We start from the raw sequence: 25,731 nt of genomic DNA on the forward strand, positions 1-25,731 counted from the left end.
GCTGCCCCCAGTTACTTTATAGTATCTAATAAATCCTCAGCAGCAAAACGATGGCAAAATGATCTCATACAAACAAGCCACCAGTAGACAAGAAGCGCAATCCGACTCACTTTAAATGACACCAAAGAGGGTTTTTTCTGTAATTAGCTATGCATGTTTCTTTATTTGTGCATATTTTAAATATTTATACAGTTTCAGATAAGTACCGATAAAATAGGTAAGAGTAAGCTTTTAAGAAACTGCAGGCTGTCTCTAGAGGTCAGCAGATGGGACCATCCAGAAATGGATGAATGGTTCGGTATTAATTTGGCCCTGACAAGCTTTCTCTGCAGCACCATTTTAGTAGGTCTAGGGCTACTGCAGGTGCTTTATACGAAACTGATTGTAGTGAATGCTTCAGTTCTGTGTTGCTTAGCAGTCTCACCTTTACAGCTTGCTAGATGTGTTTATATTTTTGCAAGATAGCAGCGAACGATAACCCATTCAAGCCATCTTTAATGTACGACCAAGCAGTTCATTCTGCATGCAGTAGGCAGTACAGGGCTGAAACCTTGGATGGATATTGTATTTGTGGAAGTAGCTCTTTTCTGAGATTAATGCAATACACAGAGTGCAGCCAAGAATCAGGAGATTTCCCAATTTTCATGTGGCTCGAGCCAACTGGCTTGGGAAGATGCTGACATCCTGTAACATGCAACACGCAATTGCAGGTGGGTGGACATGTTAAGAGCTTTTCTAATAAACAGTCCAGGCAGTTGAAGTTTAAGTTTGAATGTGTGTATTTGAAATGCCAAGTGCTTAGAGTAGCTTCCAGAGTTAGAACCGAGCTGCACAGGTTTTCTCGCTAGGATGTGCAGTGAAAGGACTAATTTGGTGAAAGAAATGACAAGTTGTGTTGACTCATTGACTTGCTGCCCAGCCTATCCATCCCCATAGATTATTTCTATGTGGTTAGTTACTCTGTCTAGCTTGGTCTGTATTTGAAAAAGAGCCATGCCTCTCAGTCTGTCAGAGTAAGAAATATGGACAGAGCCAAAAAATAATGGTGGGACAAAGGCCCAAAAATAGGGACAGTTTTAAATATTGCTCCTGTAACCTCAGATAGTTGCTAGAATAACAGGTTTTGTATTATTATATATTTTTTGAGGGATATGAAGTCTGAAATTCAGATGTCTGCCATTATTTATTTAGTAACTTCAATCTTCATGTTGATATCCCACAATTTCATTGGAGTGGACAGGACTGCATGATTATGTATGCAAGTTTTATGTTAATCAGCATCCCGATTTTTGGCCAGTTATACCTACTTTTCATGGGCCTTTGTCCAGATTTTTGATGTTTCCAGGTTGAGAGGTATGGCAAACTCTAAGTCATATTGCAGTATTCCAAAGCACTACAGGAAGGAATGAGGACATCATAAACTGTTAAATCCAGTTGTGGCTATTAATATGAAAGTCAATCAAGTAATTACATTTATAAATCACTGCATCTACATTAGTATGGTTTATCTTATGAACTAGTGACATGAAAAATAAGCCACTTTATATAGATATATATATATATATATATATATATATATATATATATATATATATATAAAATGTATAGATGTGTGTGTGTGTGTATATATACGTATATATATATATATATATATATATATATATGTGTATATATACGTGTATATATATATATATATATATATATATGTGTGTGTGTGTGTGTGTGTGTGTGTGTGTGTGTGTGTGTGGAGTACATGCATATGACCGAGCGACTGATGGTCGAAACTCTGTTTCCACGACCCTATATGTCGAAGCTCCAGGTGTCGAACGGTCAGAAAGTCTTAAATTCTGAATTCAACATTTCCGACCACTCTACCATGGGTCAAAAAGGGGGAGATGTTTTGCAGTTAGACATATACAAAGTCGCCGTACTGCAAATGCATGTGTACATATATATATATATATATATATATATATATATATATATATATATATATATATAAATAATTTTTTTTCCCTTTTCTGTGATCTGTAGATGTGTACAAATCTAAAACGTATACTGACATGGGTTTTAAAATTTTTTTTTTTTTTTTTTTTTTAATTATGATATGCACAAACCTAAGCAGCCACTTTCAGGTATTTGAAATGTTTTTTTTTTTTTACCACCACTGATCTGGGACTTGGGCTTTCCGTTTGGTGCTAAGAGTGAGAAAAGGTGGTCAGACTCTAGCTTCCCAGTTTGATTGACAGCCCACTCCCATAGTGGTACATCAGCCTCTTAAATCATCAAACCCCACCATGGGCCCCATGGCACCCCCCCTCTCAGCAGGTTAATTGCCCTTCCACCAGATCCCTTCCAGTTTCCAGCCCTTTACCTAGCCAGGCACAGCGCTATCTAGCCCTCTTTTGCACTAACTTTACCACCTGGATCTTGGAGAGAGCAAGAATCTGAACAGAAGAGCACCGAGTAACTCCTAGAACCGGGAAGAAGCTTGACAGTGAAGACCCCAGACTGGAGTACAATAAAACCAAGAGCATTCCACCTCTCACTGCTTCTACTCCACAGCTACCAGGTATAGGTACTGTAGCCACTCAACCTGAATTTAACAAAATTTCTAGCATCTGCAGTACAAACAAAATTGTTGTTCCAGGGCACAACTCCACATGGCTCTGTTCTTTACACCATACCCACAATTTGCCTATGTTCAAAGAGGTTCTGATGCTTTTATGTTTTTAATAAACAAAAAAAATCTAACTAGCATAAAGTTTTTGTATCCTCTGAAGTTCTGCACTTGGTGGCTTTTTATTCCATGGGCACAGAAAGCATACAAAAAAGGTTCTGAGGTGTCACTTTACCTACTTTTTTCCTCCTACTTGTGTTCTATGAGCGCTGTAAAAATGAGCACTTATTTTCCACTGTATGCATGTATTTTTCAAAAATGGGAATTACCTAGTGTAGCTTTGTGTCCATCTCCCCTGCATATAAAAGGGTCTGTCTTCATCAAGTGGAAGAAGAATGTGGATTTGGTCACATTAATCATGTATGAGCTTCTTGTAAGCAGGCACTGTAAACCTTTTTTGCTATACAAGAGAAGATTAGCTTTTCATATTGTATGTCAGGACATAATGAGCCCTGTAAAAATGTACACAGCCTCTCACATTACACGTGATAGACTGGGAAAAGTTCTGTAATAAAGCTTTCATACTTGGGTTCCAAGAAATATGAGCCCCACCGATGCCGACACAGCCTCTCATTTTATATGTTACAAAACAGACTTGTAAAGTCTGGTGATGGCCTCATAAAAGCAGGCCTTTTTAAATGATCAAAGTGTAAACCACTCTGTTAGATGGACCAGATGAAGCTCGGGTGTAAGTGTTTTCTTAAATATAGTTCTATAGTTGTAGCTCATATTGTTGTCATGTTTTGTTTGTTAGAAGTTAAAATTAAACATTTTAACTAAGAATGAGGCTGCTGAACTGCTAAACCCTCACAGGTCTTTCAGGAGTTTTTAAGTAAGGGACTAACCTCTAAACTCTGGGACTGGCTCCTTGTTTTTTTCTATCTCTAAGATTTCCTCCAATTAGCTCCCATTGACCCATTGTCTGTAACTGCCTTTAAATTACTAACCTGTTGAATGCAATGTATTAGAACAAAAGGCACTCCTCCACCTACCTACTTGACCGAATAAACTACTGGAAACTTCAACAAGGTGTCTTTATTCCTTTCACGGGGATGGTATCAGAGAGAGAGGCTTCTAGATATGTTAGCTAAACTGATTTTATCTGGATTTATCCTTTATACTCTGTTAGTCATTTCACCCTCTGGGTCACAGATGGGATACCAGACTTCACTCAAGCCCTCTGGAGTACCTCTGTTTTCTTTTTTATAAGGGGGGTGCAGCACCCCTTGGGTCCAGTCATGGGTTGAATACCCTGGTTATTCCACTTGGTGGGGGGCTGCTGTCTTACTTCCTTGAAATGCAACTAGATCATCTTTCATGGAGAGGGTTGCATCCTTCCTTGGAAGTGAGGTCCCAACTTGATACTGTTCCAGAAGCTATGATTTTTTTCATGTTTCATCAGAGCCACCCAGCCACCCAGCCTATGTGAATTGGGAAGGGCTTGGGATAGAGGATGTTGATAGTTTTGCCCCCCTGTTTTAAAAAAAATACTTGGTCACTGGACGCATAAGGGAAGGGTCTTCAGTATTAGATATAACACTCAACTTGACAGTTTGTGAAGAGGACCCTCTTATATTGGTCAGATACCCTGAGTGTGTGTGCATGTGGGTGTTTCTTCCATCTGATCTTTGGAATCCCTGTAAGTTGGGACAAGTGTATATGCTTTGTGCATCACTTGTTAGCAGTGTGGGTGCCAAGTCTTCATTCTTTATTTTGATTTATTGAAGAGGGATCGCTAATGGCAATGATGATAGACTGAGAGATGAGGGGATGAGTGTACTTTCTAGTCGATTTTAGGTGCCATAGTGTTTATCTGTTCCTGAACACAGAAACTTCAGAAAAAAAGTTGCTGAATGCTGGTTGATGGACAGGATAAATCAGTTGAATTCATCCTTTTCAGTAGAGGGGCCTGTTATAGTACTTGGCAAGGTTTGGCGAGAGGGAGAGACATTATTATGACCAACATGCATCTGCCCAGTTAAAGTAGTTTGTTGTGGAGCATGCCAATAGCTGGATAAAATGCTTTGCTGGTCCAAATTGTAAACTCACCATAGGATCTCTCAAAGGTTTTTTTTCATAGATGAACTGATATATTAAGGACATGTCTGTTAGCCTGCTTTTCACTTCTCTCTCTTAATGATTTGCCATTAAATACACAATAAATGTGTGCTACTGGTAATGGAGCGAAGAGCTGACAAGACCTGAGGTATGGTACAGTGAAAGTATTCATCAGCTAGAGGAGTATTCCCAAAAAAAATTATCCGAATGGGACTCTTGCATCTACATTTCCTGTATTGGCAGTGTATAATGAGCTGTAAAGCTTGTAACAGAACAGTGAGTGTCAGAGTTGTATTATGTAGTAAAGAACTTAAGCTGATGGCTAAAAAGTATATTGTGAAATACAGAGTTGCTTTTTAAAGTGGTACCCTTTTTTCTGATATATATTAGGAATTGCATTTTAGATAGCAGTTGTGTTTATCATAACATAAAAGTATTAACTAGTATGGTGCTTATTCAGGAATTTATGGCATGAGAGGGGCATTTTTTGTGTTAATCAGGAAAAATAAGGCATTACTTATTATACTCTGTTCCTTGAACATTGTTGGATATGTGTTCGTGCATCGTTTGTGTTTCAAGTGTAACTGCATTGTTTAAGTGCAACTACTTAAATTCTATCATTTTTTTCAGAGCCTCCAACCTGCTCTCCAGATCAATTCACCTGTGCAACTGGGGAGATAGATTGTATACCAATGGCTTGGCGTTGCGATGGCTTTCCAGAATGTGATGATCAGAGTGATGAAAAGAACTGCCCAGTCTGTTCCGAGAATCAGTTTCAGTGTGAAAAAGGGCAGTGCATTGATGTTCGTCTTCAGTGCAATGGGGAATATGACTGTCAAGACAAGTCAGATGAGGCTGATTGTGATAGTAAGAATGACTTCATTATTCTAAAGTTGCTGAAAAAAAGCAAACTGTAGAGGCTTATTCAGAATTTTTACAGAACAGAAATTTCCAGAATATTGCTACTGTCTTGTGAGTTTTGTAGATTAGCTAATCACATTGTGTAACCTAGGTATACCTCACCTTCTAAGATTGTTTTTTTTAATGGACTGAGACTGCTACTGAAAAGATAGCTAGTTATTTTTTTCATGAACATACACTTCACTTCCTGTTTCTACACTTTTTTAAGATGTGCAGTTAGGGCAGCATTGCTGTGTATAACTCATTTTGAAGAATTTGTAACATTGCAGTATTCACAGCAGTTTTCGTATAATTTACTGTATTTCATGCTACTTAATTTGGTGCTGACCATAACTCTCAACCTGGAACCATCAAAAATCTGGTCAAAGGCCCATGAAAAATCGGTACAAATCTGTGTGCTGATTAACATAAAATTTGAGTGCATAATTATGTAACCCCACCCACTCTGGAATTGTGGGATACCAACTTTCAAACACAAAGTGAAGAACAGACAATCAAAATATGGTGTATTACACTCACTAAATGCAAAGAACGAAGAAATAATGGCAAATCACACAAAAACACACACACACACACACTCTAAATGCAAAGAATGAAGCAGCAATGGTATTAAACACCATAGTACCACACCATAAATACTGCAAACTCTAAATGCAAAGAAGCACTAAGTGCTATTATAAATCCATCTGCTTTTTCCTTTGCATACACAAACTGTTTCTGCACAAATAAACTGTACAATAAATAGGTCATTAGGAATCCTAATTTGACAAACAGGTCACAGTTACCACTGCAAGAAAAAGAATCTTAAGAAATTTCAGAATCATCTATTCACCCACTTAAGTTATTATTCAGTCAATATGAACCAAACAAATATCTAGTCCAAAGCAGCTGGCCTAAATATGGAAAAGTCATCAGAATAAATAAATTAAGTAAATAAAATCAATGCCCCAAACTCTACCTGTAATGTAACCGATCCTACATCTGTAGCATTACCTAGGCCACAGTCTTTTTAAGCATTTTCAGTTTTCTACAATCTGTTCTACTTCTTATCTTAGCCTCATCTGCACTGTCACTGTTTTTATATCACCTGTTAAACTCTGGCTTGTCCAAGATGTACCTGCATTTATTATGTTTAACCTCTCACTTGTGTAGTTAGCATCCCCCTCTTCTTGTAGAATAAGAAATATTTTATAAGTAAGAAGGCTGTAAATTACATAATGCATATTCCTCTGTTAACCCCCATCAGACAAGTCATTTTGTACATTTCACTTCATCCTTTATTGTAAGCATTTGTATGACCTACATTACATAACTACCAGATACTAACTGCATTTAAATTTCAGTTAGTCAGTTCCAGCTATAAAACTCTTCATAGAAAATTCCATGCTACTAAATAGGCAATCTAAATCCCATAACCATTGCTACTACTAAATCTACTGTAGCCCTGTGGAGGAAAAAATAGCCATTTTCCAATAATATATGATTCAACTTACGTGGCTAGTGGCTACAATAAAGACAAACTCCACACACACACACACACACACACACACACACACATACATGGTGCTTGTGCCGCTTGCATTCACAAATTCACAAAAACATACATATCTGCCCAAACATGAACATTTATTATTCTAGAGAGAGAGAGGGATGAGAGACTATGATGGAATCTAGCCACTTTTTTTTTTTTACCATTTATCTTAAACCATTGTTACAAGGGGACGGGGCTAGGATCCAGGACACTACTGAGTTTTTAAAGATAATTTCCGAGATGCAGCTTGAACCTGGTTGGACTATGTATACTTTGGATATTTTGCATCCTTGTACACTAGTGTACCACACTGGGCTGGTTTGACTGCTTTGGAATATTGGTTGGACTGTATTCCTTTATATAGCCCTGGTTTTAACACCATCCTTATTTATTTAACTAAACATGTCCTGACCAAAAATGTATTTTATTTCAGTGGTGATTGTTTCTTACAATTGAAAGGTACAGCTATGGGTGCATCATTTGCACCCATATATGCTGACCATTTTATGGGATACTTGAAGAAACAAATTATTTATGATAGTAGTCATAATTTGCTTTTGGATGAAATTGACATTTGGAGAAGATATCTTGATGACTGCTGGTTGGTATGGAAGTCGGATGTTGAATATCTTAGTGAATTTGTTCAATATCTGAATGAGAACAAGTGGGATATTCACTTCATAGTGCATTATGACACTGATTGTGTTTCATTTTTGGATGTCAAAGTAAGTTGCCAGCACGATGGGACTTTGGAAAGCATTGTATTTAGTCATGCCTCCAGCTGTCATCCAAGGCATATTATACAGAATATCCCTAAATCTTAGTTTCTGAGGGTTAGCAAAATTTGTTCTACTAGTGTTGCATTCTCATCACAACAACATGACCTTATTAGCAAATTTTGTGATCGAGGTTGTAATAGATCTCAAATAATTCAAACTAGTGATTTAGTCCAAACACTAGATAGGATAGATTTGTTGAAATATCAGCAAAAAACTATTAGGAACAATAATATCAGATTTGCTAGTAGGTATGGACGTAACACTATGAGCCTTAACCTGAAAATGTGCTCACTGGAGGCTCTCCTTGCACTGGAAGATGCCGATGGTCTGTACTGTCATGGAAACTTGGTTCAAGACTGCGGAGAGCACCCTTGCCTTACCAGACTGTACCTCATTTCACACATTCTGATCCCAAAATGAGGTCGGGAAGACCAAGGTTGGTGGTGTCTCTATCTTCATTAAGGACAGGAACACCTCCAGACTGGTTTGCCAGCATGATGCACTGGAATTACTCCAGGTGCAACTGACAGTTGGCAAGACACCCATCTGAGTTATAGCCAGTTATAGACCCCCCCCCCATGGTTCAAGACACCCACTCCTCTTACTTGGATCTACTCGACTCCATCAAGGTACCCCCTAACACCCTGATCCTTGGTGACTTCATCTACCCCACCATAGACTGGGTGAACTATTCCTGCACTAATGCACTCTCAGTGATTCCTTGACTTCAACAGTTCTAACGCACTAGTCTAGCTCGTCTCATCTTCCACAATGGGATATAACATTCTGGACTTGGTTCTCACCAACATGGGTGACCATTGCACCACTTTCCTAGTTTGTTCTTACCTGATGAGATAAGATCATCGGACTTCCTCATTCAAAGTTTCTGTCTCCCCCACCCCCCCACCCCCAGCCATAATCAAGGTAAAAACTTTCTCAAACGCTAACTACAACCTGCTAAGGAAGGGTATCTGTAGCTTCACACCACTGCCCCCCGCAGAGGATGCAGACAACTACACTGAACATTATGTCAATGCAGTATACAAGCACCTGTACAACTGCATGGACTCAGCCATACCTAACAGAGCTAAAACCTGCACCTCAAGGAAACACAAACCTGTTTGGTGGACTTCCTCTATCAACAGGCTTTACAACAGCAATAAGAAACTGTTGTCCAAGGGTAAAAAGGAACAAATTCCAAATTGGAAAATCTCCCTCCTTAGCATCAGCAAGCAAATTAGAGCACTAGTGAAAGCCTCCAAAGTCAGTTATGAATTGAAACTAGCCTCTAAAACAGAGAGAAACCACAAAGCCTTCTTCAGTTATGTCAGGCACCTCCATGGCAAAGTCCAGGTTTTTTACGAGTTATTACTTAACATTATCATTTGCACTGATCCTGTTGACTTAACCAACCAGCTAGCAAATAGGTTCTGCACAAAGTTCACCCCCTGCCCTCAAGGCCCTTTCGATATCGGTGATACTTGTCCCGCACCTCACATCTGCATAGATCAAGTATTAAAGGCCTTATCCAAAGCAAAGAACACAGTTTCCATGGGACTTAATAGTATCCCAGGCTGTATTCTGTATCATGTTCAGCAAGAACTGGCTTCGCCATTGAGCACCCTATTCAGCCACAAACTAAGTACAGGCTTCATTCCAGCAGAGTGAAGAACTGCCATTGTCATCCCCTTGTACAAAGGTGGTGCCACTACTGACCTTGGAAACTGTCGCCACAATAGCTTGACAAGTCTGCCCTGCAAAGCCATGGAGTGTCTGCTCTGCAAAGCCATGGAGCATATGATTATAGATCTCATAGGCAGTCTCCAAGCATTTGACCCCACCCAGTTCAGATTAGTCAAGGGCAGATCTTGCCTGTTGAACCTGGTTGACTTCCTTGAGACTGTCACCAAGGCCCTGGATGAGGGAAATTCAGTACATACAGCTTACCTTGACCTGGCCAAGGCCTTTGACGCAATCCCCCATTTGGGCATCATGGAAGAGCTAACACAACTTGGCGGAAATACCTGTCCCATCAGGTAGGTGGCCAACTGGCTGACTGACAGGACTCCCTCAAGGTCAAAATAGGCACCTCCACCTTCGGTAGTAGAGCTGTCACTAGTGGAGTTCCCCAGGGATCTCTCATGGGGCACCTACTGTTTGGCATCTACTTCTCAGAATTCCAGTCAAAGACAAAAGGCCTGTGGCTGAACAAGTTTGCGGATGACTGTAAGTTGAATGCTGTCATTGACTCCCCAGATGATGATAATGTACTGTATGAGGGTCTCACAGCAAATAATGACTTGTGCCAAAGCCATGGCCTCAAGCTAAACACAAAAAAAAGTGTTGTCATACCATTCGGCAAAAACATGGCCCCTACTGATTACCACATCAATGACAACCTCCCTAAACACACAACCTGTGGTGAGAGACCTGGGTACTCAGGTTGATAAGTCTCACATTCGGCCATCATGTAGCGTGGTCAGAAAAGTCTTTTACTTCGTTCATCTCATAAGGGATTGCATCCAGAAAAAAGGTTATTTCTCTTTACTCCCTCATTAGACCAATAATTTAGTATGGCACCCCATTTGGTATGTACTTCTCCAAACATCTGCACCAACTGGAAAGGCCACAGAAGTACCTCACAAAGAGAATCCATAGCCTCCAAACTTGTCGTATGCAGACATGGTCAAATCATTACCATTCAAAGTGGTATCATACAGATTGCTCAGAGGTGATCTGTGTCCAGCCTACAAGACAATCTCAGACCCTGCCCTACTACAGATGCTCCATATCCGTAAGTCTAACTCCTCGCACATTACCCTCTCAAAAGGCCTGAATCTAATATGCAACATTAACAAAACCTGCTGGAGAGACCGGGTTTTCTCCCAGAGGCTGCCCCTTCTCTGGAATAGACTTCCCATACACTTCAACAGAGTACCTTGGTGACCCTCTTCAAGCGCAACCTTGATGAGTGGATGGGAAACCACAAATTTGTCCCAAGGCTTCCAGCTGTGTCCCTTATTGACAGGGGTGACAGGTGCTGACTGGGGTTTCTTTTTGGGGATAAAGTCTTGGCTAGGCTTATAAGGGCCCCAGAGCCATTAGTCTAGTAACCTCCTATGATCCTGTAAGCAGCATTTACTGTAATAATCGTTTCATTAATGGAGCATAGTATAACAGTGATTTGTTGGTACAGAAGTAATTAATTATATACAATCAAACAACTCCAAACAGCTAAATGAGTAATGTGGAATATGTGATATCAGAGCAAGACAATATTGGCAAGCAGTTTTTATCAAATAAAATAGAATCTCTTGATACTGCTAGGACACCTACTAGAAAATTAGGTTATATTATGAACTACAGTAGGTGAACCTCACAGGTTAAAGCTATTATTAGAAGTAATTTCTTGATATTGTATTCAGCTGTGAAGTTGCTGAAGTCATGGGTACTTAAGATAATTTTATTTATAAGAAAATCATTTGAAGCAGAAATTGTATTATAAAGCTTTTACTTTTTTAGATAAAAATTAGGTGTGAAATATGGTACTGTACCATGGCATAATTATTTTATTTATATAAATAATGAAATTTGTTTTATACGTCCTTTCAGTAAAAAAGGGTTCATATTTAAAACTTCTGCAGCTTGTAATACTGAGAATTTAGTTTATCTTGCCAGCTGTGTAAAATGTACTAGTTTTTATGTGGTTAAGACCAACTGTAAGTTGAAGAAAGTAATATGTTTACATCTGTCTGAGATAAGAAGGGGAGTAGAAACAAATGCTTTATGTAAACATTGTATCAAATGGTGAAAGTTTTTAAATTTAGATTTGTACATGGGGTTTATAAAAATGAACATGGAGGTGTTTTAGTTACATTTTCTGAATTTATTGCATATAAGTGGATTAATTATTTTAGGGCTGACTATACATCTGGTCTTAATAGTATGAATAGTGGAAAACCAGTTCTAAAAATTAAGCAGAGTTCATTTTAAAAGTTATACAACTTTAAATATATTATAGATTTAATTGATTTAATTATGTAATTGTTTAATTGATTTTTGCTGGCATGTGTAGGTATAGATGTTTCAATGGTCTTCATTTTTGTATTCCACAGAAGAATGGTTCTTTTACTCGAAAGCTTTGCATATTAAATTTTATTTTATTTTATGATTAAGTGGCGGTTGCAGCTCCTTTTACATGTGTTTTTTAATGAATTAATTACACATTGTATGAGAAGCATATGATTTTTGCAATTGACCGTTTAGCATTGTGATGAGCAGTTAACAGAATACATTAAAATAGGTTCATAGGCAGTTACTAAGCATGCAGTCCAGGAGAACATTAAGGAATCTACCCTGAACTACCAACTGCCAGAAAACATTGTCTTCAGGTGCAGCTAACATTGGGTAAGACAACGATTCAGGTCGTAGCCTGTTGCAGGTCCCCAACCATGTCCCAAGACTCACACTCCACATTCCTAAGCACCCTGGAGAATAGTAGGGTCCAACCTAACACTCTCATACTGGGCGACTTCAACTACCCCTTCATTAACTTGGAAAACTACTCATGTACCAATACACTTGCCCACCATTTCCTAGAATTCATTAATTCAAATGCCCTGGACCAGCTTGTTCTTACTCCACTAGAGGTAGCGACATCCTTGACCTGGTCATTACTAACATGAGCGACTGTTGCTCTACACCAGTAGTCAATGCCTCCCTGGTTAGATCCAACCACAAACTAATCACCTTGGAAATCCACATCCCCCCCACCCCCAACAAAGGTAACTACCATGAAAAACTTCTCCAAAGCTAACTTAGGGCTCCTGAAAACAGAGGTGGCCAACTTCATGGCACCCATGTAAATGGAGAATAGTTGCATGACCTCCAAATCATACACCAATGCACTGTACGAACACGTACACAAATGCATGGACACTCTCCTCCAAAAAAAAAGGAAGCCAATCTGGTGGTCCCCTGCCATAAACAAACTCTACAACAGAAGGAGGAAACTAGCAGAATAAGGTGAAGTCCCAAGGCTGGAAAAACTCCCTTATTAGCCTCAACAGAAAGTTGAGATCCCTCATCAGATCCTGAAAACAGAATTGCAGCAGATAGTAAAGACAACCACAAGGCCTTCTGAAGTTATATAAAGAATCTCCATGGCAATAGCCAGATTTGCTCTGAGCTACTGCACAATGGTACCTCCTATAACGAGCCAACAGCTATTGCCAAGATACTGGCCGACAGATTCAGTGCCAACTTTACCCATCTCCCCCCCCAAAGGACCAATCACAATACCAGTAGATTGCCAGGCACCCAGTATTACAGCTGCACAGGTTAAAACAGCACTGTCTAAGGCCAAGAATACAGTTTCTGTGGGACCTGACAATATCCTTGGCTGTGTTCTACATGAACTACAAAGTGAACTGGCACCTCACCTGTGTGCCCTGTTCAATCACAGCCTCACCTCAGGCTTTGTCCCTACTGAATGGCGCACTGCTATAGTCATCCCTCTCCACAAAGGAGGAGTGACTACTGACCCTGGGAACTATCGCCCCATTAGCCTGACAAGTCTGATATGCAAAGCTGTGGAACGCATTATCATGGACCTAATAAACAAGGATATAGGGAATCTCCAAACTCTGGATCCCACACAGTTTGGTTTTGTGAAGGGTAGATCATGCCTGCTCAACTTGGTCGACTTCTTTGAGTCAGTCACCAGAGCTGTGGATGAAGGCAAGGTGGTTCATACAGCCTACCTTGATCTGGCCAAGGCCTTTGATACCATTCCCCATTCAGAAATCATAGAAAAACTCACTTAGCTAGGCATCAACCCCTACATCACTAGGTGGGTTGCAAACTGGCTCACAGATAGAACCTACAGTGTGAAAGTAGATGACTCCAAGTCAGACTGCCAACCAGTCACGAGTGGAGTCCCACAGGGATCTGTCCTTGGTCCTCTCCTGTTTTGTATCTACTTCTCTGAAGTCCAGACCAACACGAAGGGACTCCGGCTTTCAAAGTTCACAGACGATTACAAGTTGGGAGCCATTATTAACTCCCCAAGTGATGACATCCTACAGAAAGGCCTCACTGAGACCAACGACCGGTATCAGAACCATGGCCTTAAGCCCAGTGCCAAAAAAATGTCTCATCATCCCCTTTGGGAAAACCCCAGTTCCCATGAATTACCACATCGATGGTAGTCCACTGAACACAGAAGGTGTTATAAGAGATCTGGGAACACAGGTTGACAGCAACTTCTCTTTTGACCAGCACATTGCCACTGTAGTCAGGAAGTCCTTCTGTGTGGCACATTTCATTACTAAGGGTTTTGCATCCAGGAAGAAAGAGATCATTGTCTCCCTCTACTCTTCCCTCATTAGGCCAGTGAAGTACAATGCCCCATTTGGCATGCATCTCACTAGACACCTGCAACAACTGGAGAGGCTGAAAAACTACCTCACAAAGAGGATCCTAGGCTTTAAACACTTGTCCTGTATGACACAAGTTTATTTTTCAGGTTAAGCACTTTCATCAAAGTAAAATTGACTTCATATCAGAACAATATACAAACAGTCATGTGGATTTAAATATGTCACACTCTCACAGGATAAGTGAGGAATCCCACCAGTCAAACAAAAGAGTTCTTGAATAAATTAATATCTTAAAGGCATGCACTGTAAACACTAAAAATACAATAAAATACATTTCTGTAAAAAAATTATATAAAATTAAACCCTTTCCGCTCTTTCTTTTAAAGCAGGCAAGATGGATATAAAATCATTTAATCCTGGACACAGATTAGCTGCCAAATGAAGCTGCCACATCAGTTCCCTCTTGTTTAAAGGTTTTTAGTTTTTATTTTCACCAGTTTGCTACAATTATTTGGTTTTGGGTACTTGTCCTATATGGACAGACTCAGAAAACTCCAAATATTCTCTCTCATATCACCTACTTAGAGGTGACCTCTGCTTGACGTACAAAGCGATGTCTGACCCAGCTCTGTTAGAAATACTACATGTAAAGAAATCCCAATTCCTCCGCACCACAGGCTCCAGAGACCTCAACCTCATTATCACAATCAACAGAACATGCTGGAGGGACAGGTTCATAACCCAGAGACTGCCCATGCTATGGAATAGACTTCCCATACATGTCAACAGAGCACCTCACTGGCTGTCTTCAAGAGAAATCTTGATGAGTGGATGGGAAATAGGAAATTCACCCCAGAGATCACTCCAGTGGCTCTACTCTACAGAGGCACTGGGAACTAAGGTCGGATGGCACGATGCCAGGATAATCCTATGGGCTAGGCTTGGAAAGGCTCCAGGGCTATTAGCCTAGTACACACCTATGAACCTATTTAAGTGACTTGCTCAAGGTCACACTGCAGGCAAATGAAGGTGGTGAGAATCACTCCTCATGCCACAGGAAATAGCTCATTTGAAGCTCATAGCCTTAATCCTCTGTTTTAACTGCCAAACAAATTGACGTGTTTTGCTTAAAGCATCAGTGTATGTGAGAACAATACAGCATTAAGAGACTTGCAGTAGAAAGCAGAATATATTCAGTTAAATTGTAGTTACATGAAGTTGTAGCTAGGAACAGAGTTCTTACATATGCAAACAAATGAAAGTGATAGATGTTATTGTTCAGTGTGATTGACGAAATTTCTCTGTCGTAACCTAGAGATGCATTTTGCCACTGCTGCCATCCTTTACATGATTTCAAATTCGTTGTCAGATATGAAAACAGAGATTCATTTTTGAGTTAATGCTGATGTCCTGTGACATCGGTGGCAAGTGGGTTTAACTAATGGTGGAAGAGGATACCACTGGGTTTTGCTGGTCACTTTTCTATAGCTGTATATTAAACGTTGGTAAGATGCTGCATCTAGTTGAACAAGGACTGGAAGGTAAAGTGACTGCAAGTTGGAAGACTGGACAGTTTGGCAGCATCTGCACATTGCAGTATGGAAGCAGTGATGTCAATCAAAGAGGGCATTTTTGTAGAGGTGACCGACCATTCTTTGGTTTGATGTATCCCAGCCTCACAAATAGAGTACTTCTTACATTAATGTGGTAGAAAAACATTGCTTTGCTGGGACCCCAGAAAAACCCTTAGAACAACATTATGATGGAAACCACAAATATTTCTGGTTGTTTCAAGTAATCCGTAAGTGAAAGAATAGGCACCAAGTCAAATCTTACATAACATGCTGATGTTTTTGTACAAACCATTAAAGTCCAGTCGGCAAATATTGATAATTTTGCTGTTGATAAACAGAAACTGATACCAGTACCAGGTAATTGTGAAGATTCTGTGAGCCAAATAAATTGAAAATGGAAGGCCCACATTGGAAAATTATGGATGCTTCCTTTAGTCTTATTTCGATGTGTAGGTTATGCATATTGCTTGTCTGGAGAGAGCAAGCTCAGGACCCTCAGACAAGATTAGTAAAGACTGCTGAGGCAGCATGTGAAACCTCAAGTATTTCATAAACTGACTGACACTGTTGAGGTCAGGAATGGGGCTTAGGCGTCTGAACTACTTGGAAACAACGAAGACCCCAATCTTCTTTGAAACAGCAAAGAAGGTAGAGAAAGCACTTCCTCCCTGACATTTGTGTAACTGCCCTGATGGTTGTTTATTTGCCAGGTGTCTCTAAGGTGAGGTTTGAGTTGAGTTTTTTATCTTGGAGGTGTGATGCAGAATGATCTGCATATGTCTGTTGATAGAACTCTAAGCAGTTGTGTAGGTCACACCAGAGAGATGTGGAAAGAATAATTGTCAGAAATAATCAAATGTTTGGGTCCCCCAGTTAGAGGAGCCTGTTATAAAAATATTGGCATGACTGTTGAGTTCCTTTCCTTTCAGAAGAGAGCTAAACTGTATGGTAGAGAGTGACTGGCATTGTTTCTGAGATAATGCCATTTTCCATATGGCTGAGTGGTAGTGTCTTTTCAGCACAGTCATGAAGTTTTTTTTTGGACCGATTCTATTCTCTGTTCACACAATGTAAAGGGAAGCATGCATTCAGTTGGTACTGACTGTGCAGTCCTCCTGTATGATGCACATATACTTTATTCTCCAGTGGCTTGTCTCTTCAGAACCTCACTGCTCCAGATAAAAACCCCTAACCAATATATTTAGATGTTGGCCAATACTGACTATTCTAATAGCCAATATTTCTTTTCTTTCACATTTCCGAGACATTCAGTCATAATTGTATATAGTCTCATGTCTAGTTCCTGGACTTTCTCCAAGGTCATGAGAAGGTGACATCCATTGAATTACTCTTGCTGTCCTCTGTTGACATACCGTTAGTAATATGCAATGCATGTGCAATTGGCTACTGATTTACTAGTAGCATCAGTAGTAGTGGTCAACAGTCTAAAGATCAGAAAATGTGACCTTTAGTGCAGTGTCCAAGAGCTGTTTTGCTTCTGTAGTTTCTTAGCCCAGCAAAGAACCTTTGAATCCTCTTCATGGCTTTATTTATGCAGTGTCTCTTTGAAGATCAGCATGTGCCTTGCGTAATGTTTGTTTTAAGCCCCGTTTCATAGACGTCCTAGATTCCCCTTCCAAAATGTTAAGCATTCAGAAAGTGTTTTCCTTCAGACCTTGAACCTGTAAAAATATTATTAGCTGTAAGTTTTTTTTTAAGTGAACCATCTTTTCTGCAAGTGACTTGTAGTGTACTGGAGCTCAAAAACAAGACTACCCTAAAGGTTCCAGTCATATTATTTTTGCTAACTAAACATAAGTACTTCGGGAGTATGGAAATGTGAAACCGCTTAGAAATTTAGCCTATTGCCTTTTAAGGATATTTTTTCTACTGTTGCCACCTGCAGTTCCGTTTCTCACTAAGCTAACATTGCAGCGGCTGTGCTTGGTTATCTTAAGGGGTGAGATGTAGGTTGTTGTAGAAAACCAGAAATGCATAGCTGCTGTCTTTTGAAGTAATTCATATAGTCAGTTAAAGAATTCTAGTACTCACTACTTTGCATGTTCCCAAATCTCTCTGCGTATTCTTTCAGTGTAACATAACCTATATTGTGTATCTGCATTCTCTGTTTCTATCCTGCTTTTATCGTAACACTTGTAAACTCCAATACTAGCTACTTTGTATGTTGACATTTCTTGTATGCCCTTTCAATGTAATACTGTTTATTTTGTATAACTGTCTAGTCTCTTTACTGATGGATCATAGCACAAACAGTATCAACTCTCTCTCTCTCTCCTGTTTTCTTCCTCATAAAACCTATCCAAATGTGTTTATTTTACTGTATAATGTGCATGTATTGTTTCTGTTTTGAGTTGTGCATAGTCTCATATGTCCTTGATATTTTTGCAGCCAGTCAAGCTAGCATAACTGGTTGGCTCATTGCTCATTTTTACCATATTTTCTTAAACTTGACTTTGTATATAACTTCAGGCATGTTTTTCTATTTTATTGCCTTTCTTTTTTTTTTTTTTTTTTTTCCATTTTCCTGGGTCCCTTATAGGCATTACCAGGTAGGGCTAACCCTGTATATAAAACTATTAATTGACTTACATTTTAGGGGAAAAGTGTTTTAAAAAAATATTTCATCGTTGCAATCTTTTTGAAAACTGTAGAGTGTTTTTAAACTGTAAATATGAGTAGTTGTGCCACTGTTTAACGACTAATAAATTAATCCATTTTCCTCTAATGACCTACAGCTCAAAAGTCGCATTTATTCTCCACTAAAAGTGCACAAGATATTACCTTCTGCACTGTGTGTGTTTACTTGTTATACTAACAGCACATGTGAAAGACACATGTCCGAGTGAAGGTAACTAATTCATGGAGACTTGGCAGCAGGTGGTTGTCACCAAGTTTTAAAAAAAATCGTCTTAACCAAGGAAGTTTCATAGCACTGCAAAACACACTCATCTTTATCACTTTTGTCTTCCACTGTATTCGTAATTCATCCCAACAAACATTAATCAGCCATTAAACCATTTTTTTCATCAGCCAATCAGAGTAGGTCTTTATCCCAACAAAGTAACACTTTTTACCTGTGGATTTTACAATATCTGATATTGAGAGTTACCAAGAAACTAATTCATATAATATTTTTGAAGTTTATTAATATACTGATTGTGGGTGTGCGTTGACTTGCTTTCTTGAAGAATTCTATAGGATTTGAGTTTGTTTCTCTACATAGCATACCCAAATTGGAGTTAATTCAAGTGCCAGTGAGGTTTGTTTTTAGAAGCGTTTCAAAGGTTAAACAAAATATTTTGAGAGCTGATTCACAACGGAGACTAGAGTACATTTCAGCTCAAATTATTCAAGAAAGACACACTAAATTTTCTACCAGTTTGAAAGTGGCTAGCAAGGGAAAATTAGGACCTATGTCAACAATGATAAGAATTGTAATCAAGCTTTTGTTTTAACAGTCTTGATTTGGAGACTATGAAAATAGTTGTGAAGATAACTGGAAAGTTATCCTAGTAATCAGGAAATGGGTAACTCACCAAGATTTGTGCAGAGAATAGCACTAACATAAAACATATATTAGATAAGAATACTTCACACTTTTCAATGGTTTGTAACAAGTGTGGAATGTGCAGTTAGAGGAATGAGGATCCACTCTTGAATCTAACCCACCTCATCATCAAGTTTTACGGGGTTAGAGCACATTACAGGTGTAATACTTTTAACTATTGCATATATAGGCAGGTGCATGAAATGTGATGTATTTTTTGTAGGGAAAATGGGGCAAAATACATAAAATATAAGATCACCTGTATGCTCTATGCAAGAATAAAAAAAAATAGTGAACTTCTTAAATGTGCCAGTTGTAAAACATTGATTTTTTTTTTTCAGCAGGCATTTTCACATGGGGGAGTAATAGCTTGTTAGAAGCAGGCAAGTTACAAGGAGACCCCCCCTCCAGTTTGGGCACAATAATATAAAATGTTTAATGAAATTTAACACCACCTAAATGTTCTCCACTAGCTGGAGTTTCCTCATGTTGCTGCTAGTGGTTCCCCAAAACAAGCATGTTCTCTTGCACTGCTGTACATTAGTACTTGTGCACAAATTTCCCATATTGCAAACAGTAAAGACTGTAAAAACATGTTCTGTGTTAACAAAGTGTTAATAAACTCAGAGTCTGATTTTGGATATTAATAAGTATACTCAAATTTCTCATTATTCTGTAAGTATTTTTTTTTTTTCAAAAAAGCGCGTGTCCTGTGTATCACTGTATGTTAAATGTATTTGCATCTCTTGTACTGTATATGCTTGGGTCATTGCCAAAAAGGGTTGAATTACCTGTATCAGTGTATGTACTCAGGTCATTGCTGAAAAGGGTTGAATGAGCAGTCCAGTCACCTGATTAACAAATATATGTGTGTGTGTGTGTGTGTGTGTGTGTGTGTGTGTGTGTGTGTGTGTGTGTGTGTGTGTATATATATATATATATATATATATATATATATGTGTGTGTGTGTGTAATATGTCTATATATATATATATATATATATATATATATTTCCCCTTTGGTATTTAGGGCAATGGCAAAGAAAATAACCGACTCACAAATTAATAATATTAGATAAAGTCAAGTTGCCATTCCAGCAGTAGTTCAGTTGGGTTCATCTATGGAGCTTTATGTCAGTTATTTAAAAGTTTTTATCTCAGAAAAACAAAAAGGTGGCTCAGAGGAAGAATCTATGAAAACAACATAGATATAAAAATAATAATAGTGCTGTTTGTAAGAATATTTTACAGTATCTTGACCATTATTTTCGTTTTTTTGTTTTAGACGTAGTCCATAAAAATGTAAGGGGAGGAACATGGGAGAGCTTCATTGAAGCCAAAGAACTTAAATTGCGAATAAAATTAAATGCACTTATATCCCCCATTTAAATGATAATCTGTCTATATCTAGCATTTTAAAACGACGTTCTTATAATGTATAGTAAATGTGTTTATATACATATATACTATTGTAGGGTTTATTTTGAGTTTTTAGTGCAAAGCAATTTTAAGTAGTGCTTTTAATTGTATTTTTCAGTTTTACTCTGCCTATTTATGTATATCATGTGCTGGATGTTCCTGTCCCTATTGGTGTTTAATGGATCATGTGACCAGGATTGGAGGGTTATTTAAATGTCATTTAGTGGTTTTAAGCTGACTCTGATGAAGTCTGTGTTATAAACTGGATGAAAGTGCTTAATCTGAAATAAATTTATTAGTAGCTGTGTGGTACTTGTCGTGAGTCCATTCAGTTAATTGGTTTACACATATCTGTCTCTCCAGCACGTTCTGTTTGTTGTGAGTGAAGTTCAGATCCCTGTATTTAGTGTTTCTGGTACTGTTTGTTTTGTGCATGAGCAATAGATCCATCAGGGTTGGGTCTGAGAAAGCCCTGTAAGTACGCAAAGATACCCTCTCAGCTGCCTCTAGGAGACTAAATGCAGAGACAAACTCTTTAGGTGATCAAAGGACAGGATATTAATTCCCTAAATTATCCTAGTGAGAAATCTTTGCAGCTCTTCCAGCTGTTGCATGTGTCTAGTAATACATGTCAGAATGGGTGTTGCAATCTGCGATGGATCTGGTAAGGGCCAAGTAGACTGGTACTTTAAATTCCTTGGACCTGGTTACCATACACTTGCCTATAAGAGACAATACAAGTTCCAGTCCAACACAGCTGCAGGTAAAGTCCATTAAACTTTAATAAAAGTAAGAAATAAAAGAGTAAGCACTTCAACAGTATAGACCCCTGAGGGACACCTAAGGAAACAGGTAGTTGGGTGGATAAGGAGTTATGCCAAAGTACTGCTTGCTGTCGTTTGTTAAGGTAGGATTGGAACCATTTTATGGAAAGTGGGTCTAATGACAGAGAATTAAGTATGTTAATGAGAATCTGGTGGTTTACCATGTCAAATGCTTTAGACAGGTCGATAAATAGAGCAGAAGAAAGATTATTCAGGTTTCGGTTCCTGTTTATGTAGTCAGTAAAGGAAAGGAGGGCAGTGGTAGTACTGTGTGAAGGTCTGAAACCATGTTGACAGTTAGAAAGTAGATTGTTTTCTATTAAGTGGTGGAGTAGTTGTTTATGGATACATTTTTCCATAATTTTAGCTAAAGGCGAAAGTAGGGCAATGGAGCGATAGTTTGATAGCTCAGTGGAATGTCCACCTTTATGTAGGGGGATAATATGGGAGACTTTCCATAAGGTGGGGATGTAATCTTCACTAATAGTTCTGCTGATAGTATGGAAATAGGATAGGCAACAGCCTTGGATGATAGCTGTAGATATTCAGAAGGCAGTAGGTCTGCAGAAAGGGAGCATGGTTTCAGTTTATTCAGTAGGGTTTGGATAAATGTGGTTGGGACAGGTTTGAAACGAAAAGTGAGAGGTGGGGTAGAGGAAGTATGAAGGTAATGTGAAGGTATTATGTGATAGTTGACTAGCTAGTGTTTGGATAGCATCTGTAAAGAAGGTATTGAAGGTATTAGCTGTATGGATGGGATTTTTCCTATCTGTAATTTGAGGGTTAGGTGTAGTGGTTTGACCTGGGTGGAGTAACTGCTTAATGCTAGCCCAGAATTTCTGTGGGTTGTTGTGGTTAGGTTGTTGATATTGTAAGTAGTAGTTTTGTTTATCAGAGAGTATGGCCTTCTTTGTGTCATTTCTTAGCTGTCTAAAGGTTTGTTGGTCATCAGCATTTTTAGACTTTCTCCATTTGGCCCAATGTTTATTTCTGAGATGAATTTTGTGTTTGGTTTCATAAGAAAGCCATGGGGCAGACTTGGCCTTGCTTCTAATAGATCTGGATGGAGCGTGGTGATTAAGAATGGCTAGGAAGGTAGAATTAAAGAAATTAACAGCTTCATCTAATGGAAGTTGTTTTAAGGGAACCCAATTGCATGCTCTTAGTTCCATTTGGAACAGGTCAGGGTTAAATTTCTTTTTGGATCTAATTTGTTTGATAGAGATTGGAGTAGGGGTGTTTGCTTTTAGTCTGATGATGTAGGTAAGTGATTGGTCACTTAAATCATCGGGGAGGGTTCCAGCCTCATAGTAGTGAATGGGATTGTTTGTGAGAATCCAGTCTAATATACTTGCTTTCTTGATAGCTTTATTTATTCTGGTGGGGGAGGTAATGGTTTGAGCGAAACCATATAGGTTTATGTGGGTGGTAGGAAGAGTACTGTGTTAGGAATTCCAGTCTAAATTTATATCGCCTAGGATTATGGTTTCTTGAGGCAGGTGTTGGGATATCCAGCAGAGGATATTTTCCAAGGTGGCAATGTTATTACCAGGGGGCAAATACATACAGATAATATAGATTGATTTAGCATTGTTAAGTTCAAGTTTAGAGATGAGACTTTCAGTATTGGTGTCTAGGGATAGCAAATCTACTGGCTTTATTTCCAAGAAGTAGATGCCAGACAGTTGCGGGCCCAGCATGGAGCCCTGGGGTACTCCAGTGGTGACTTGGTGGTGGTCTCACTGATCCTGACTTCTTGGGTCCTGTCTCTGAGCCAGCAGGCAATCCAGGGAGTTATGTAGGGATTTATGCCTAGCTTGGAGAACTTGTCAACAATGCCCACGTGGGCTGTTGTATCAAGTGCCTTGCCCAGATCAAGCTACACATTATACACTGTTGTACCCTCATCCATTGCCTTGGTGACACTCAAAGAAGTCTGTTAGGTTAAGTAGATGTGACATTCCCTTAAAGCCAAACTGGCATGGGTCCAGTGTATGAAGGTTGCCAATGTCCTTGTTTATCATTTCCATGATAGTTCATTACATGGCTTTGCATATTAGGCTTGTTAGACTAATGGGTTTATTTTTCCCTTGAGCTGGTTGATGGTCTGCCCTTGTGGAGGAGAATGACAGTTGTGGTCCTCCATCCACTTGGAATGTAGACTGTTTCGAGGCTGTAGTTGAAGAGTGCCTTAAGTGGTCATGATAGGTCATGTGTTACACTGTTAAGGAGGTAACCAGGGATGTTGTCAGGACCCATAGAGGCTGTGTTCTCGGCTTTAGTGATTGCTGCCAGCACCTGGTCCCTGCTAATAGTTCGGGGAAATATGTTGGAGAGGATTTCACCTGGAGGAACTGGGAGGAGTTGCGGTGAAGTTTGAGCTACGTTTATCAGCCAGTAGATTTGCTATGTCACCCCGATTGGTGAAGTTGGCACTGTTAATACCTGCAGTTCAGCACACTGCTGTGCCTTACCTTTAAGGTTCCGGACATAGCTAAAGAAGGCCTTGTGATTTCCGTAGCCTGCGAAGTAATGCTGACCTTGTAGTTGGCCTTGATTGATTTAATTAGACCTCTTAATTTCTTGTTTAGATGTATAAGAGAGCAGTTGTCTTTAAGGGAGTGCTCTTCCAGATTTTGGCCATGAGTTTTTTTTTTTCTTTTATACCCTGTTTAGATGAGGATTCCACCAGTGGGGTTTGTTTCTAGTGTTTGTTTTGGGTTTATTTCAGGTGGGTAAGGCAGCCTTATGCAGCAATTCACATGTTTGTATAAGGACTCTTTGAATAATTCTGCATAAGGTATCTGTGGCATTAAGGTTAACGGGATGGGAGGCTGGCATAAGGTCTTTACCTTACAAGCACAAGGTGCAGGGTTTGATTCTCACATGGTGTAACTGGCTAGACTTAAAATAGCCCAAAAGGGCAGTACTAATCTATGAACCTGTGAACTTACTAGGATGTAGTTTGCCTTAGAATAGTTCCTAACATTTACAAGTTTAGCTGGGTTTTCCAGGTTGATTTTTACTACAAAGGAGACAGCTTTGTGATCATACCTCATTAGAGAGGACGTGAGACAGGGACTGATGCATCACTCTACCATTTTGGTGAGTTCCAGATCCAGTATGTTTGATCCTCTGGTTGGGGCAAACTGCAAGGTGTTTATGTTAATAAAGTCTGGGAAGCGTTGTGCCTGAGATTGAGGTAAGGTAAGTTCCCAGTCTAGAGAGGGATAGTTAGTCACCCACAAATAGAGTGATTGGCTAAATGTTGAGCGACTAGGTTTAGGTAAAAATTTAGGGGCAAAGACGGTAATCTGTAGCTAGGCATGATATGTTGAGGGGCCTTATCTATGGTGACTTGCGCATAAATGAGCTCCATGGTATAATCCTGTTTAACAACCTTGAAGGTATGTTTGTTACTAATGTAGATAGACACCTCCACCTCTGGCTCCAGGCTGTGGTACTATTGGTCTAAATGTGTGAAAAGCACTGTAGCCTTGCACTGCCAGAGTACTTTTTATGGTTTTAAACAAAGCATCAGTCACACAAAGATGACTGCATCCTCCAGAGTGAGGAAGGCTTGAAGGGTGTGGAATTTGTTTGTGTAGACTCTTGGTATTGAGCAGTAACGCCTTAAGGTTGCTTGGAGACATTTTCACTGTGTTAGTCTTGTCTTTTTGTCATTGCCCAAAAAGGATCTAAGGGAATGGGTAAAGTATTAGTCAGTAGCAGAAAGCCTAGGGTGGGCAGGCATGGCTCACCATTGGCAAAGTAATGTGGTCTCTTGATTGTGTCCTCCTTTGCTGACAGATATTGGGTCCTCCTGGAGTGACACTGGAAACTAAGCCAGTTATAAAAGTCAATCATTTTATGCTCATACTGTGGCATTGTCCTTGGTGAAGGTAGAATGCTGCTCAGTGCAAGGCTAATACTAGTCTGTGACACACATTCCTAGAGTTCCATTATGTCTCTTTTTGTATAATCCAGTGAGGTATGCC

At 39.3% G+C, this 25,731-nt stretch overlaps 1 protein-coding gene across 1 annotated transcript in view; it reads left to right on the top strand.

The window, feature by feature from the left end:
* LRP5 (LDL receptor related protein 5) overlaps positions 1–25,731 on the top strand; it is a 1,224,287-nt gene that overhangs the window by 1,119,474 nt on the left and 79,082 nt on the right. Inside the window, exon 17 of the mRNA XM_044065976.1 lies at positions 5,369–5,605. Within this exon, the coding sequence (XP_043921911.1) occupies positions 5,369–5,605 (237 nt within the window). The remainder of the gene's footprint in view (positions 1–5,368; positions 5,606–25,731) is intronic.

Source organism: Protopterus annectens, chromosome 3.part0, assembly GCF_019279795.1.
Source record: "Protopterus annectens isolate FY-2018-M chromosome 3.part0, PAN1.0, whole genome shotgun sequence".
Classification (NCBI taxonomy): Eukaryota; Metazoa; Chordata; order Ceratodontiformes; family Protopteridae; genus Protopterus; species Protopterus annectens.